Source organism: Phyllostomus discolor, chromosome 4 (assembly GCF_004126475.2).
Source record: "Phyllostomus discolor isolate MPI-MPIP mPhyDis1 chromosome 4, mPhyDis1.pri.v3, whole genome shotgun sequence".
Classification (NCBI taxonomy): Eukaryota; Metazoa; Chordata; class Mammalia; order Chiroptera; family Phyllostomidae; genus Phyllostomus; species Phyllostomus discolor.
The window spans coordinates 8741585-8758661 of record NC_040906.2 but is presented as its reverse complement, the minus strand read 5'-3'; the positions used below and the strand labels follow the sequence as shown (position 1 = coordinate 8758661).

General features: G+C 55.3%; 1 protein-coding gene across 1 annotated transcript in view; it reads left to right on the top strand.

The window, feature by feature from the left end:
- RHBDD1 (rhomboid domain containing 1) overlaps window positions 1–15386 on the top strand; it is a 105665-nt gene extending 90279 nt beyond the window's left edge. Inside the window, exon 7 of the mRNA XM_028510603.2 lies at window positions 13861–15386. Within this exon, the coding sequence (XP_028366404.1) occupies window positions 13861–13955 (95 nt within the window). The 3' untranslated portion in view covers window positions 13956–15386. The remainder of the gene's footprint in view (window positions 1–13860) is intronic.
- The last annotated feature ends 1691 nt before the right edge of the window (window positions 15387–17077 follow it).

Here is a 17077-nt window from a genome sequence, read left to right as displayed (position 1 = left end):
AAGTGGGGAGAAGTTCTGACAAAAGCGGTGCACCCCAAATCACATCAACAGCAGCCGCTGTATCAGGCTGCAAATATAATATATACGTCAGGGGCCCTCATTGCTGATGAAAGAAACCTTTTGAGGTTTAACAGCTCGTAAATTCGCACTGGGAATGCCCTATTGTTCGGAGGTTGCAAGTCTCGTCTTTGAAATGTAGCAGTTGTACTTTCATACTGCATTCCTCCAAGAGCCTAGCGGCGTTGTAAACACGGAGGGTTTGCATTCCAGCTTCAATTCGAACAATGTGGTTTGCAAAGGGTTCACCACATCAAAGAGAGGCTGTTGGGGCATGTTTTAGAAGTTCTTTTTTTTTTTTTCTGTAGTATTTAAAGCTCCAATGACTCACAGAAGTGTGTTCCCTTCCGGCTGGTCGAGTTGGCAGAGCGGCCTCCAGGGACTTCTGCTGCCTGCTTTGCTTCTTTCTTCGGACAGAACTGTCCCAAACCAGGCCTAGGCCCTCTGCTGGGTCAGTTTCCCTTAATGGACTGTCTTCAGGTCCGTAGACACAGTTCTGGAAATGTTGTTTTGCTGAGTCTACATGGCAACCGATTTTGTGCCTTTTCGTGGTCGTATATCCTTAAACTCCAACTATCCACTGTATCAACTTGGAATTTCTTCTTTTTTTTTTTAAGATTTTATTTATTTATTTTTTTAGAGAGGGAAGTGAGGGGGGTGGGGGCAGAGAGAGAGAGAGAGAAACATCAATGTGCGGTTGCTGGGGGTCATGGCCTGCAACCCAGGCATGTAGCCTGACTGGGAATCGAACCTGCGACACTTTGGTTCACAGCCCGTGCTCAATCCACTGAGCTACGCCAGCCAGGGTGGAATTTTTTCTTTACGCACCAGTTATGGCCCCTTCCACACCCTCTCAGCCTCCCATTCAAAACAAAACACAACGCTTATTTATTTATTTGTATTTATTTATTTATACTTTTGCTGAGCCAGCTGTGAAAGTGCAGAAAGGTTGGATGATGGCGGAGGGAGAGAGGACGTGGGTGCTGGTTTCAAAGGAATGCGAACAGCCCTGGGCTTGGATCCAGCCCCCGGCATGGTATTTGCTGGCTGAGACCTCAGGAAGTCACATACCTCCCTTGCACCTCTGTTTGGCCATCACTCCCTCCTGCCTCCCTCTCTCCCTCCCTCCTTCCCGCCCACAGACACATCCATTCATGTATTCGTCCTGGGTGTGAGAATGCGGACACAAGCCCTCGCTGTTCTGGCCCCTGTGGCTCTCACCACCCACCGAACAAGGATGCACGTTACTGCAATAATCAGAGCTGTGCCTTGCCGCTAACGGTGGTATCATGTGCTCTGGAAAATGGGGGTGTGATCTTGTGGGGGGCCTCAGGCAAAGGGGGTGCAGTCCCTTGCCGGAGGACGTGGTGTTAGAGCCGAGGGCTGCAGGGGGGATAGCCGGTGAGCTGGAATTGAGGCAGGGCAGGCTTCCTGGGCAGGGTATGAGTTTTGCCCTTTATTCTTACAGAAGAGGAAACCCTTGGAGGGTGTTGGGCAGAGGACAGAGTCGATCGAGAGATGCGTGTTTTCGAAGAGCTCTCCCACTGCTGGGTGAACAACAGCTGGTGGGAAGACCCGAGAGAATACGGGAGGTCAGCTGGGGACTCAGACACCGGTCTGGGCTCCTGGGACAGGCACAGGCCGGCTGGTGACAGGCGAGTGGGGAGGAGTAAAGGTGTTTGGGGCGCGTCCAGGTTAGAAAGACAGGACTTGGTGATGGGTTGGAAGGGGCAGGTGAGGAACGGGAGGGTGTCTAGGGTGACTCTGGGGTCGTCTGGGCACGTGTGTGTGACGAACTGGATGTATGGTGGGTGGGGGGGACATTCCCAGGGCGGGGCAGCCTGGAATAGGGGGTTATTAGTGTAACAGGTGCCACCTGCCCTTGACTGCCCTGGGCCAGGTGCCGACAGACACCCTGGAGTTCATGGATTTCAGAGCACAGCTCTGACGTGGGTTTCTGCCTCGCCCGGATAAGGAGGTTGAGGGTCAGTGAGGGAAGTGCGCAGCTCGTCCAAGGGCACGGAAAAAGGGGGCGGAGCCGGCACGCACGCTCGGACCTGTCTGCCTCAAGAACCTGTTCCCCAGCACAGCCAGGCGGCAGAAGGACACTTCTGGGGAACACCGATGCCCACGCCAAGTTTGACGCGGGAGGCATGGATGATGCGTGGGGGGAATGGCTGGAAGAGGAAACAAGGAAGCCGGGTGACGTGAGCAGACCACTGAGAGACCCAGGTTCTGGTCCTGCCCCTCCTCGTTGTGCAGAGCAGGGAGACCACCCCCATCTCCAAGATGAGCAGATCGGGGGCCGCCCTCCCAGGTGCCCCCTTCCTGCACTGAAAACCCACGATGTTTATGCTGGACCGGATGCACCTCACGCCGGTCTCCTTTCTAGGTTCAATCAACTCGTTAGAGCTTCTGTCTTAAAACTGTAGCTAGGCTGTTTGCTACTAGCTTTTAATCTAGCTGCGGCCCACACTTCGGTTTTTTCCAAAGAGGCTCAGAGAGCAACCTGTCCCTCCCCCCTTATCTAAACCATCCGGTATCCAAGGTCGGCCTGAGTCCAGATTGCTAATGTGGAATTTAACGTCTAGACGTTTAGGTCTGAGGTCTCCCTTCCCGTTCATAAAATAATTTTTATGTTACTAGAAATGATTAACAGGCATGTAAGAGTTAAGTCATTTTTGTTGTTTTGAATGCCTATCCACAGCATAGGCCCCTGGAGAATCATTTCTGAGCAATTCTGGGTCATTGTGAGCCCCTGAGAGGCAGGTGCTGTTTCAAGGTGGTAAAAACAGTCTTGAGAAAGCCCCCAGGTCTCCTGAGGCTGGGAGGGGCTTGTGCATGGGAGATGTGTGTGTAAGTTAACAGGAGCATGCATGCCCACGCACAAACACCCCCCCCCCCCACACACACACACACTCTGTCTGTCTGTCTCTCTGTAATGGAGCACAAGGTCGGAGCTTGGTGGGGGTGGGGTGAGCCAGTCAGACCCAAATGAATACACCGTAAGTGGGAATCAGTCCCAGGGCTAGGTTCAAATACGGAAACGTGTTTAAAAACGACCGTCATATTTCCAGGGCACTTCATCACATCTCAGAAGTTCACGGCCACCCCCACGCTAGCTCTGCCCGGCAGAAGGAACTTCTCAGCGCCAAGGGGCAAGGAGCAAGGCTTCTGCTTCTTTGTTTTCTCTCCAGGCCGCCTCCTGGGGCCCCTTGTCTCACAGAGCTTGTGCGCTCTGCAAGGACTCGAGGTTGTGTCTCGCTCACCTTCCTGGGGACCCAGGCCCCCCGTGCAGGGGCCCACCCCAGTTTCCAAAACCATCCCAGTTCACGGCTGTGTCCTTCTGACAATGGTGTCGTTCTCCTTCACGTATTTGCGCCGCCTCCCTCCCCTGCCTTCGTGTTGAGCCCGCCCAGCACACATCCGGCCCCGGACCCCAAGTTGCTCTATTTTCTTGTCTTGGGGTTGGGCAGCCCGTGCCCCCCGCTTTGGGCACCTTTGAGACTGGCTGCGGGGCACCGCCTCCCCGCAGGCCTCGCTCAGAGCCGTTTGTCTTCCTCTCCTCCCGCCTGCGCCTGCGGGTGAAGGACGCCGAGCGCCTTTCAGCTTCTGTGAAAGAGCTTTGAGCCGCGACGTTCTCCTTGGCCCCCAGAGTCTCAGGGCCGGTTTCCTGGGTCAAGGATGGTTTCCGCAGTTTCGTGCCGATAGCACTGTCCCCAACACACGGCTATGTTCTCATCAGGCCTATGCACTTGAAAAGGAGGAATAATTTGAAATTTTTAAATCTTTTTTTAAAAGATTTTATTTGTTTATTTTTAAAGAGGGAAGGGAGGAAGATAGAGAGAGAGAAACATCAATGTGCGGTTGCTGGGGGTCTTGGCCTGCAACCCAGGCATGTGCCCTGACTGGGGATCAAACCTGCGACACTAATTTTTAAAATCTTAGATGTGCACAGTATATCTCCTGCCTCGACCTATTTCTAGCTGCCGAGAGATCTCTGACATGTCCGGAACCCCAGGGCCCCTGCAAACTCTGTGCTTCTCAGAGAGGAAACAAATGCGGCTTTGTGCCTCCTCTCAGCGTCTGTCTCTTGGGATTTCGGAGCCGGTTGGCAGCCAAGGACAGAAGCCTCCTGGGATTCCTGCACCTTGGGACTCCCTGCCTGGCACCATTTATATACACTTCTCGGTGCCCGCCAGCCCGCTGTCTCGGCCTGGTCCTCCTGTCCACTCTCTGGCATGGGAGCTGGTCCTTTGTTTAGCCCTCAGACACTTGTGAGGCACCCCCCACGTACCAGGCACCCGGGATCCAGAGGTGAACCCCGTGGTCCCCAGGACGGAGTGACTCCGGGCCAGTTTCCGCTGCGCTGATGCTGTGACTAGGAGAGCCCCCAGGGCCCTGCTGCGGCCGGATTCGCTCTGTTCCTCAGGACAGCTGGGCGGCTCTGGCGTCCTACTGCTGGGACCCGCGTCATCCGGAGTGGAGCCTCACAGCACAACCCGGGAAACTCCAGGTCTCCGGCTCAGGACAAAGACTGACACGTACAAAACCAAACGGCACGCTGGTGCCAGCGATGGTCAAGGCCAAACGGAACGCCAGGATGTGTGACCGCAGTCCTCTGACCTAGGTTTCCTGAAGGCGACGGGCAGCGCCGGACTCGCTGGACGAGCCTGTGGAAAGGGCACCGCCACGGGCGCTGACCGGGGAGCTCCCCGTTAGACCCTGGAATCTGCCTCTCCCAGGCACCCCCCCGCCCCAGGCAGGTGTGGGGGTTGCTGCCGTGGATCAGGGGGCCGTGTTGGTGGCACGCGGGACCGTGCAGGAAGCGTTGGGTGCTGTGGGACCTGTCACACGCATGGCTCACCGTATCTGCTGCTGCCGGGCAGCCCGCCCACCAAGCTCGGGGGTCAGTCGTCCCATCGTCCCAACGGCTGCTTGCCCCAAGCCCCATAGCCTCCATTCCCCTGACCTGCGGTCACCTGCGGCAGCTGTCCAGTGTGACCTGGACCTGACCCCCGAGTGGTCACTTTCTTCAGAACCTTCCAACCTAAGTCCCCTTTGCGCCTTTCCAAAGTTCTCCTATTGACTCTCCTTTTCCTTATTTCTTGGTATTCTGGGATGATGTTTACTTGTTTTTTGTTTGATTTTTTTCATGCCCATATGTTCAAGGGTGTTTTCAGAAGACTGAGATTCCCCGGGGGGACATGGGCTAATTTCAAAGGGCCTGTGGCTTCAACAGTAATGGAAGCATTAGCTCGGGCCTTTGTTCAAAGTCCTGGGTGTTGGGCTCTGATCTGAGACGCAAGTGAAGGGAGTGAGAAAAGATGAAACAGGTGGAAATGTCGACAGTGCTTCTTCTCTCTGCTCCCATCGGAACACAGGATTCGAGAGCCTGGGCACAAGGCGGGATTGCAGGAGACAGGCCGGGCTGTGCGAGCGGCGTGCTGCCCCCGGAGGGAGGGAGCCGTGTCCCAGGCAGGACCTCATCCGCCAGGAAGCTCATGCGTGTGTCCCTCATCGCTGGGGGTGGGTGGGCACAGCTGCGGAGGCAGCCAGACCACCAGTGACTGAGCCGCCAGCTCTAAAGACACCGCCGTGGCCTCTCTGAGCCCGGGCTGAAACGGGACAGCAGCAGGGACGTGGCAGGGGTCACAGGCTGAGGAATCAGACACGCTCCCCAGGGAGGACCCACTGGTGCTGGAGGCCCTCGCGGACTTCCAAGACTCACGGAACACTTGGTCTGCAAGTCCTGGCCCCCCACCCCGCCTGGAACCACTGCGTCATTCGGGGCAGGGGGGCGGGGCTTCTCTGTCTCTCCTCCTCCTCCTGACCTCCTGCTGCTGCACTGGTTCGAGAGGGGGCAAGTGTCAGCGGGGCTCTGGGTGAAAATGGGAACCAGTAAACAGAACCGCTCTGCTTAGGTTTCAAATAAATCATTTGTAGCATTACTGCATCCAAGACTGGCTCTCCCATGATCACAGATGTATCCCTGCGTATCTGTCCTGCTTCGGAGAGATACCCGTCATGCCAGTGAAAGCACTCGGCTGTGCGAGGCCACGTGCGCAGCGGCGAGCGTCGGCTCTGAGCTCGGAACTGGCTGGAACACCTGCATCCGTGTCCATTCCCACGACCCCACCTCCACTGTTCCACTGCCTGTCAGTCTCCTCGGGTGGGAGGGGATCTGCTGTGACGTAGACACTGCTCCGCGCTGGCCAGTAACGCCCAGGTTTGGGAGCATCTAGACAATGAGCGGCTCCGCGATACCCGGCGCAGCGGCTTCTGTGGAGCCCATCTGTTTCAAAACAACCCTAATTGTGCTTACGGTGCAGAATGCTTTGTTGGCCGGAATTTGTCCCCGTTTTTCCCCAGCAGAGTCTGCGTTCCAGGCCTCTGGTTCCACCTGCTGGCAAGAGGCGGTACTGGCACGTTTTTCCCCAGCAGAGTCTGCGTTCCAGGCCTCTGGTTCCACCTGCTGGCAAGAGGCGGTACTGGCACGAACCCCAGGGTGGATCTTTCCGGCTGGAAGTAAAAATTGAGCTGCGTGTGTAGCTCAGTGGTTCCCCAAAGCCAGTGTCGGTCACCTGGGGCCTCATTAAAAATACAGTGGCCTGGGCTCCTTGCCGAGCGGAAACCCTCTCAGACAACTCATGTGTCACACCTGGATTCAGGCACCCGAAGGTGGGGCAACCCCACCTTATCCCTCTCTTCCCCAAACGGGGGGAGTGACCGCCTGCTGGAGGTGCCCACTCCTCTCTTCCCACGCATCCTGGAACTCTCGTGGTCAAAGCTCTGTTCCCTCGGAGCTCACCAAACACGTTTAAAATGGGAGAAACCTCAAGCAACTGCTCACGGTTGTGTCACCCGTGATGCGTCCCGCTGACAGCACAACCTCCGACACAAGGTGTTGGGAAGGGTACTTCCCCTCTGCCATCTCCTTCCCCCGAACCCACAGCCGCAGACCAATGAGCCAGTGGTCAGACAAACCAAAGGAGGGACCCACTCCAGGCTCCCCGGCTGGGACTCTCCCAGATCCATCGTAGTCAAAAATTCTTAAGGCTGTCTGTACACGGATATATATTTTTTTTCCAGAATTCCCTCTCTCCCCACAAATGACTTCCTTTTTCACCCTTCAGTTTTCTTCTTTTTATTGTGAGATGCATTCTCACATCTGTGCCCCCTGGGCAAGGCCTGGCCCAGCTCTCTGTCGCCCAGCCTGCCTGTCGGGCCCCTCCCTTGGGTGAGGCCCTGAGAACTCAACTCGCGACATCAGAGGCAACCTCTGCCCCCTGGGAGCCCTGCATCCAGCCTCCCCGGAGTGTTCCTGTGTTTGTCCAGGGAATGTCCCTGAATGACCTTGAATTGAAAAAAAAAATAGTCACAGAGTATATGGAACAAAGTATACTTGGAGACTGTCACCCTCTTTTTAGGTTCCAGAGTCAGCGGGTGTGATGGGGAGACCAAGGCACCTCCAGAGTGCTGACCAGCGGGCGTTCTGCCTTAGAGCAAGGAGAACATTCAACGGCTTAAAGCGTCATGAAGTAGATGTAAAAGGTGTTTGAAAATTATTCTTAGTGTCGTTGAATCCCTCTTGATAAAGTGTTAAGGTAGTGACACTGTTTTCAAAGGCTTTAAGACAAAGTGATTAAGAAAATAGGAAAGTTCTTTAGTATTAGAATCTACATCCATGTGTGTTTTTTTTTTTAAAGAAACTTTTTTTAAGAGTTCATTTATTTATATTTAGAGAGGGAAGGGAGGGAGAAAGAGAGAGAGAGAAACATCAATGTGCGGTTGCTGGGGGCCGTGGCCTGCAACCCAGGCATGTGCCCTGACTGGGACTCGAACCTGCGATGCTTTGGTTCACAGTCGGTGCTCAATCCACTGAGCTATGCCAGCCAGGGCTTTGTGTGTGGTTTTTTACACGTCACACTCCAGTGCTTCCTCATCAGACTCGGATGCTCTAACCCTCAGCCTCCCCCTCCTCCCAGCCATTCCTCGAGGCCACAGAGACAGGCCACCCCGAGACCTATTTCTGTAAGAGGTAATAAACAATTACCTCTCTGTGAAAGACGATGGGTAACTCCCTAGGCTAACGCCTGCATCCGGGCCGATGGCCACCATGTATGCACCTTGTCTCAGGAGATCTTCATCCGACACTCTCAGTTGTCCACGAAAGCCTTACCCTTAGCCACGAGCCTCATCTGAGGCAGGAGGACACTGTTCCTGCAGTCTTGAAACAGATCCCGTCCCCAGCTCACGAGGAAGGCAGCAACGGTGTTCAGGTTCACGGCACTGGGCCCGGGACCAGGACCGAGGAGGAGCACTGTCTGGTGCCGTGTGGAGAGGGGACTTGGGTCTGAACGGTGACTCGGCCACTGGCCAGCGGTGCGGCCCTGGCAAGTCACTTCAAGTCTTCCAGGCTCAGTTCCTGCACCTGTGAAACAGACAGGGGACTCCACCTGGAAGCATAGGTAAAATAAAAACCACGTGTAACAACGGGATGAATTTCAGGAACAACACAAAGTGAAGCCACTGACAAGGGAATACGTGGTCTGAATCCACTCATGGACAGGATCAGACACGTGCATCTGCCCTCGCAGGAGGAGGACAGCGGGCGCCCTTGGGTGTGGGCGTCGTGACTGGGAGAAGCCCGTGGAGGCGAATGCATGCTGGGAACATCCTGTATTTCGAGCTGGGTGTTGGTCGCACACGTTCAGTCCGTGAAAGTTGATCCAGCCGTGCGCACGCTTTTAAACAGGGGGGAGAGTAAGTGGAGTGAGCACACGGCGGCTGCCCGGCTAACGTTCACTGCGTCTCCCCTGACTTTGTCTTTCTAGTCTGGAGGTCAGACCACACGTTGTCTATGTTGCAGGAACACTAGGCCTAACGCAGTGGACCCAATATTTGCAGTTACTCGAATTGCTAACTGGATTATCGCCCCTTGATTTGAAGTCAGTTGTGGCCACTAAAGGTCCCCAGAATTACCCACACAGACAGGGAAGAGAAGTACAACAGGTGAAGTAGCAACGAATGGGAACTCCATTTCAAAGCTTCTCGTTTTGAGATTCCGCATTGTCTTAGAACTAGGAAATCCCCACGGTGGCTGGCTTTGGTGGGCTGAGGAGTGGAAATGGGGATCTTTCTCTCTCCAGTCACATCTAAAGGCTATCTTTCTTTTAACTTCCACTGGTGTAAAAGTTATGAGGTTGTAGGTGAATTTCAAGCTATTTTTAAAGAGACAGGTAGGTAGGTAGGTAATTAGAATTAGCGCCTCACAAGGGAAAGAGGTCTTGCAGTCCTCCAGCTCCGTTCCTCTTCGAAGCCCCTCCCACCCCGACGGCAGGGGGCGGGCTTCCTTCCCGGCCTGTGACGTCTCCGTCTGCAAACGACCTCACAGCCGTGTCTGCGGAAGGCGCTGCGGAAGCTCTGTAATCGATGGAATTCTGGTAGGGTAACATTTCCAAAGACAGAAGGTGGGGTCCCCTGCCGCCGCCCTCATTGCACAACAGAAATCTGAGAACGCTGGTGATTCACTCCCAGGTTCTCTGGGTTTTTAAAAATATATACATATGTGAAAAACGCGATTGCCTCTTTGGCTCCCCAATGTCAGCGGCTTCACCTGAGCGTGATTTCACCGGGTGGCGCAGAGCGCTCATCAGGTCAGGAACCGGGTCTGTGAATGGCAGCAAATTGGCTTTGTCTGGAGGGAGGGTGCACAATGGGGCAGGTGGCCATCAGCGCCCCGGCGTTCCCTCCAGCGGTTCTTGTCGGGATGAAATTGCTCCTGTTCCCCTGGGATGTGAAACACAGAGGTGCCTGCATTGTCCGTAAGGGTAGAGAAGGGAACATTTTCCCATCAAGAGCCACGAATCCATCAGTCAATCTCATGATCTCACTGCTGGTGCTATACTGGAGCCAAACCCTCTCTTTTTTTTTTTTTAGATTTATTTATTTATTTATTTTTAGAGAAGGAATGGAGGGAGAGAGAGAGAGAGAGAGAAACATCAATGTGCGGTTGCTGGGGGTCATGGCCTGCAACCCAGGCATGTGCCCTGACTGGGAATCGAACCTGCGACACTAGAACCAAACCCTCTTAAACTGCGCCCTGGTCCTGAGCTTCTCTGAGGCCCGATCCCTGTCTGTTTGAACAAAATTGAGGGCTGACCCCCATTAACAGAAACACAGGGGCAAGGCTCATAGGTGCTCGTACCCTGCACCCAGTGGTCCTTGCAGAGCCGTTTCACCCAGACCTGCCGACACGCCACATGGGATGTAACTCAGCGGAGAAAAGAGGGTCGTCCGTCGCCGGGCCCTCCCGGTTTCCCTGCCGGGGACGGAGGCCCCTCCACGGTGCAACACTGCACCACGGACCCACCTACTGGAGTTACCTTTTTGTGTCTGTCTCTCAGAAGGCGGATAGTTAGTAACTAGCAACCTCGCATTTTGCACAAAACCCTGCCAGGTGGTCTTCAAACAGAACTGGGCTCTAGCTTTTCAAAAGTTACCGTTTTGTCACTTTACTTTGTGTCTGTCTTTGTATCAGCAGACATTTAACACACGACTATTGATGACGTCACAGATGATACCCGCAGCACCCCCTGCTCACGGGGCATTTGCTGCGTGCCTGGTGCTCAGCATTTTATGCCCATGAATGCTTCTGATCCTCACGATGCCCCGGGGAAGGGTCTGTCTGAACTATTCCCACTTCATAGATAAGGAGACCAAGGCCAAGTTAAAGGAACCCGCTTGCCCAAGGATGCAGAGCTAGAAAGGAGGGGAGTCGTGACTTAGTCTCCGGGCACCAAACTCCAGGGTCCTCGAAAGGCCCCTGGCAGCAGCCTAGCTCAGCAGCATCCCCTCCCAAGGGAACTGGCTGGAGCTGCCGAAATGAAGACTCACTCGGGCGTCCTCTCTGGGTCCAGGCAGGGCGGCCAGCGTCTCCCGGTTCCTTACCAACCCTTCTCCGCTCCGCCCCGAGGGACCTCACCTCCTTTTACCGCCCAGCCAAGGCCCATGTAGATCTCTTCCATGTGCTTAACACATGTGCGTGCATATCGAAAACACATGTCTAAGACCCTTCGAGAAATACCTGCAGCGGGGTCCTGGGGGTTATGAGCAGAAGTAATGTACAGGGTCCGGCACTAATAATCCCCCCTTTTTATTACCAAAGTCTTTTATTACAAAATCATAAGCGTGTAATTCTGTAACATAACATCACCCCGAAGCACACCATATGAACGTTTTAGGTGAAATGTTCAAATTAAAACCATAAATTATTACACCCACGTCATTACCCTAATGGCCACACTCAAGCAGGCCTCGCTTCTGCCGCACCCCGCATCATGTAGCACAGCGGAAAACACAGGGACGGTGGTGTTCCTGCACTTCCCCTCGCGAGGACAGTAACTCTCAGGCATTTCTCTTGGACACCGAGAGCACCTGTAGGGGCCTGAACGCTCTTTTGGCCTCTGCGCCTTCGTGCCCCGAGGCCGGAGTCCACACGCCACGTCCACGTCATGCTTGCCTCAGGCTCCGCACACAGCTGCTCCGTCCGCACCGTGCCCTGCCCAGCTGGAACGGGGTGTCGAGTCCTCACCCAGGATCACGAGTTCAATTAGGGATGGTCTTGTTAAAAACAACCGTTACAGGGGAAGCGGGCCTTGGGTTTTATAGCACGCAACAATTTTAAGCCATAAGCTAATGGTAATTGGGTGCATGCGTTTCGATGTAATTTCAAAGCATTTACCACTTGGAACAAAGAGAAGTTCCTTTGCACCCACATGTGGCCAGAGCCGTGGCCAGGAAAACGTTTCATCTTACGGTATTCATAAAGTCTTTATGGCGAAAGTCTTACAAGCCTGTATGTTTGGACATCGTCGTTAACGAAAGTTGGTAAATTGGCATATACAGGGTGGGGCAAATGAAGCTTTGCAGCTGTTCACATGGAAAATAACACAGTAATTAATAAGCAGTGGCACAAGGATGAACTGTGTTTCGCATGCTCACGACTGTACCCCGACTTTGCCCACCTGCATCTCACCGACGGGTGCAGCCTGGCGGTGGCGTCGCCCCGGCAGGACTGTGCGGCCGAGGGCTGCCCTGGCCCCCTCCAGGTGCACGCGTCAGGAAGGGCTCCACCACAGCAGGTGGGGCGATCTATCCTCCGAGGGCCTCAGAGCAGGGGGCCCAGGTGTGCGTGTGCACGGGGCTGCCCGTCTGTCCCAGAGGGAGAGCAAAAACACAAAGAGGCCAGTAACCTCTGCCCGCCCTTTAAAACTCTCTCCTTGTCCCACGACCGAGATTCCCGCTGTGGGCTGAGCCTACTGACTCTTAGTCGCGCTGCTCTCTCCACCACCTCTGCATCGGGGCCACGTCCACACGTTACCTGCAGACCCCTTCCACAAGGCACCGCACTTGGAGAGTGAGCGGGAGGGATCCACTGTTCCCTCCTTTTCCCTCCTGGCTGGAGCCCCCTGCCCACCCACCCTTCCCAGCTGGGCCAGGGCTTCCGGAGCCTTTACCCCACCCCCACCCCCTGAGTCAGCCGCGTCCGAACCTCCGTGGGCACCGCTGCGTGTCGTTTTGTGTGGCTGTAGCACGTACCCTTGGAAGTCACGGGCAGGTGCCACCGAGTTGAGCCCAGGAGTTTACTGAGCTGCTACCGTGTGTTCAGGACTGTCCCGGGCGTCGGGGAGCAGAGAGAGCTATCAGACACGGTCTCTGCCACTTGAAGCCTGTGATCCCAGTAGGAGGGGAGTGGGTGTGCACGGTGGCCATCCCCTCCGGCAGGACGCAGGGACTGCTGCAGGAGGACTCCCAGGAGGAGGGGGCTGGGAGCTAAGAGCTGGAGATGGAAGAACTCTTCGGTCCGGAGCGGCCGGGTGGCAGGGTGGTCTGGGTGGGGCCTGGGAGCCGGAGTAAGACTTTTGGTCAATGTAGGTGAGGAGGAGAAGGCCTTTCAGAGCACTCTCTGGGTAGCAGGGCTGTGGGGGTGGCCAGGTGCAACCTCTTAGGTCTCGGTGCTTAGAGGAAAACCAGCTGCTTACCCGAGTCTATCGGTGGTGCCTTAAGGTCAAGGACTGCCTGTTTTTGCTCCTTCATTCCTCCCACCAGGCCTGAAAGAGTGTTGTGTGTGTGTGTAGTGATTGAAATGCTTAAATCATTGTAAATTATATTTTTTTGGTATGTTTGCAGCCCCAAGAAACCCTTCACAGTAGCGCTCTCATTGTCCTTCCCGTGACCTTCACATATTACGCCTGCGTGTTTGTGTGCAGAGCGGCCCCTGCTCTGTGGCCCGTGACGCCCCGTGGGTGCCTGTGGGTCTCAGGCCGGGGAGGCGCAGGAGGCGCAGGTTAGACGGAGGGAGGGGGGCGGTGCCCAGAGGCTGAGCAAGGGAAACCGACCAGCGTACCTGGTGGGGGAGTTACAGACGGTGACAAATCGTTTCTGAGTGTTAAAAAAAAATATGAATAAACTAAGCCCCTGAGACACTAAGGAGGTAAAGTGATTGCAAGTGAGGAAGCACGGGGAAAGAAAAAATTCAAAGAGGAGGATTGTCCAGAAGCTTCCGAGTGAGTCAGGTTAGGTTCGTAGGCGAGACCACACGAAAACTACTTGCTCGATGTTGGCGTTTAGTGTTGACAGCGAACGTGGGGACGTGTGGGTCCCCTTCTGTTTCATGCCAAACTGAAGATGACGCCCGAGCCACCCCCCTCCCCCACCGGAACCCTAGGACACGGCGCCCTGTAGATGTCAGAGCCCTGGACGCGCAGTGCCTGACCTCCCTGTGCTTCCTCGTGACAGGAAACAGCAGGAGCGCCCCGAGACCCTACGGGTTCCGCCTGTCACCCGAAGAAGAAACGCGGAGACGACGGCTCCAGAGATTCGACCACCAGTGAGGACGCCCGGCATCTTGGGCCGCCACACTCCAGGGATGTGGTTATTGCCCATTTGGTGCGCCCCCAAACCCTGACCCACGTCTAACGGAGGCAGAGGACGCAGTGTTCGCCCCGGACTGCCCAGGTCTGCGGCGGCCGGGGTCCCGGGCCGCCTGGGGCCAGAGCCGCAGATGCAGACGGGCTGCCCGTCCTGAAACCACCGAGCTGGCTGCTGCTCCCGCCCTCGGGCAGCGGCCTCTGCTCCGGCCTGGTTTCCTCTCACCAGCCGGGTCTGTGCCTCCGCGCAGGGACCCGTGGGCACACTCCTTCCCCTCCCTGCCGACCCAGCGGTGCCTCCGCCTTGTTTTGTTCTGAACACGGTGACCTTCACCTCCGGTGACCTTCACCCAGAGGCTTGCCTTGACCAGCCCTGGAGATCAAGCTCCAAGCTGCCTGGTGAGCCCCCTGCTCGGCCCCGTGGGGAGCTGGGAGCAGGCCTGGTCCTGCTGGCACACTGCCAGGTGACTTTCCAGGGACAGGATGTGGCCACCACAGCACTGTGTGTTCTAGTCAGTCTCCCTTGCACAGGAGCCCTGGCTCCTTGGGCCCCCACATCCTGGTGGCAGTGGCCCTGCACTGGGTTCGGCCTTACGTGGCCCTGCCTTGCAGAAGACCTGACCAACCTGGAAAGCTTCGGGGGACCTCGGGGCGGGGACCACACTCCCCTGGGTGTCCGGTGGCTCCAGCATCCCGGGCAGCCTCTCCAGCGGCCGTCTGTGCTCCCAGGAGGGGACGTACGTGTCCCCCGGCAGCAAAGGGGCCACAAGCAGAACACGGCCAAGGTGCTCAGTGGGTGTGTTCGCTGAGAAACCGCTCTTGAGGACACTCTTGCCTCACAAAAGTGCCTTTCCCCCCCCCCCAGTCACGCTGTGTGAGCCACTCGTGGACCCAGGCGCCCCAGGGCCTCCCTGGCGCTGGCAGCACTGTCCGTCCAGGTCTCCAGGTGTTTCCTGGTGCTCACGTTTCTAGGGCAAAAGCACACGCACCTGCCACTGCTGTCTTAGTCACTGAGATATTTATTTTTAAAGAGTTAGAAACAGAAAAGGATCCTCCTATTTCAACTCATCTAGCATCTATGCAGAGTTTTCTGATTGTGAAAGTGTTATAATACACAGGGCCCTGGTACAGGCATAAAGCAAACATATGATGGAAGAAAATAAGCCAGATGTCAGGCGAGGTTATTTTGGGGAGTGGAGTACGTAGGGTTTTGCTTTGTGTTTTTTACAATTTTTTATTGCACTCCTTCAAAAAGGTACGTACGTGTATATGTATTACTTTTGCAACAGGATAGCTGGTTTATATGATAATAAATCAAGAAACATATAATCAGGAAAATGGACTAAATAGTAAGTACTCCCTGTTGAGAAAATTCACTGTATAAATGGACAAATAAACACAAACAAATACAACACAAATAAACACAAATGAATGGATGTGCAATTTGAAAACCACCCTGAGTCTCACCACTCAGCAGTGCCCAGGGTCAGTATTTGGGGGGGGGAGGGGGTAGTGTTTTCTTTACCAACACTTACTTTTCTCCTGTGGAATTGAAGGGCAGAGAGGGAGTGATTCTGGACCTTGTGTTCCGATGGCAGGCACGAACTGGCAGATTTGAAAACACAGTTCACACCGTATCAAGGAAAACGGAAACATCGCTAATAGAAATCATTAAATGTGTTGGTAAGACATAGCGCTTCTGAGGAAGAGAATGGCGTAAGAAAGTCAGTATTGTGTGGCGTGCAGAGGCGTTTGGGATCTGGGGCCAAACCTGAGAAACAGCCCGTGCCACATGGCACCCGCACACAAAACCTGGCCCGGGTCCCTCCTCGGGCCAGAAACCCACCGGCCGGGGGGTCTGCCGGGAAGCCGTGAGGTTCTTTTGTTCTCACCGCAGTTCCCCCGTAAATACCTCGTGCCGTGCCTGCAGGGGAGTGCTGAAACCAAATCAAGCCTCAGAAAGTCTGCGACTCCATAGATTTGGGGTATTTATTTGAGGTCCTTAAAAGTTATTGCTTAACTTTAATCTCGAGATGCTGCCTCTTTTTATAAGATTCTCTCCCCTAATAATTACAATTAGACCACTCCCTGGGGCTCACGACCAGCAGCTGCGCCCGTCAGGAATGGGCCGGCTGGCAGGACCGGATGCGGAGTTGCCATAGTTACCCCTGCAGCGTGAGAGCAGCGTACACGGGGATCCAGCCCACACGCATCATCCCAGGACAGACCCGCTGTTCACCGTGTGCATTGGGAAGCAGACCAAGGGCTTTGCCACCAGAAGAAATGTTCAGCCCCGATTTCAAAGCTTTCCCTAGCTTTTCCAGACACACAGATTCCACTGATAACTGGGTGAGAATATTGTGTTGAGCTGATAAAACCATACCCACGGAGCATACAGTCATTGAGGACGCAAGCCACCCCCCACAGTCGTGTGTCACAGGGAGTGCCTCGCCGGCCAGTGGGGAAACAACAATGGCCCAGGGGGCTGGCGCCGCGGTGACCGAGCCGCCAGCCAGAGGCCTCCAGGTGCTTCTCTGTCCAGCTCAGAGCAGCTCTCCCGATGGCTGACCTCGGGCGGCACGGGGCTCCTCCCGAGGCCTGACTGGTTTGCCGTTGACCCTGCCATACAGGCCTCCCGGGTTCCCCCCAGATCACCCTAGCCTCATGGTCCCCTGCCCTGCCCCTCCACAGGCAGCCTCCAAGCCACGTGGGGCAGGCCGCCTGGGGCCTTCTGACAGGGCCTGGCCGGGAGAGCATCAGCCCAGGGGCCCGTCTCTGACGTCTCTGCAGGACCCTCTACTTTCTAAGCAGTCCACGAACAGGGGAGCTCTTGGGAAGCACGCTGCGGTGCCCCCCAGAGCAAGTTACGTATTCTCTCTAAGCCTCAGCCTCCTTGCCCGCAACACAGGGGAGTGGAGAGCTGGAGAGGGAGCCCATACGGCAGAGTTAATGCAGTTCCTATCACCGAATTCCTGGGAACACACAGCTCAAGAAATGTTCAATATCGTTACATCTCTCAGGCAAGAGGTGGGGCCAAAGACCACTGACCCTCCCCCCTAATTAAAAAGGGTAACTCCGTGAAACAG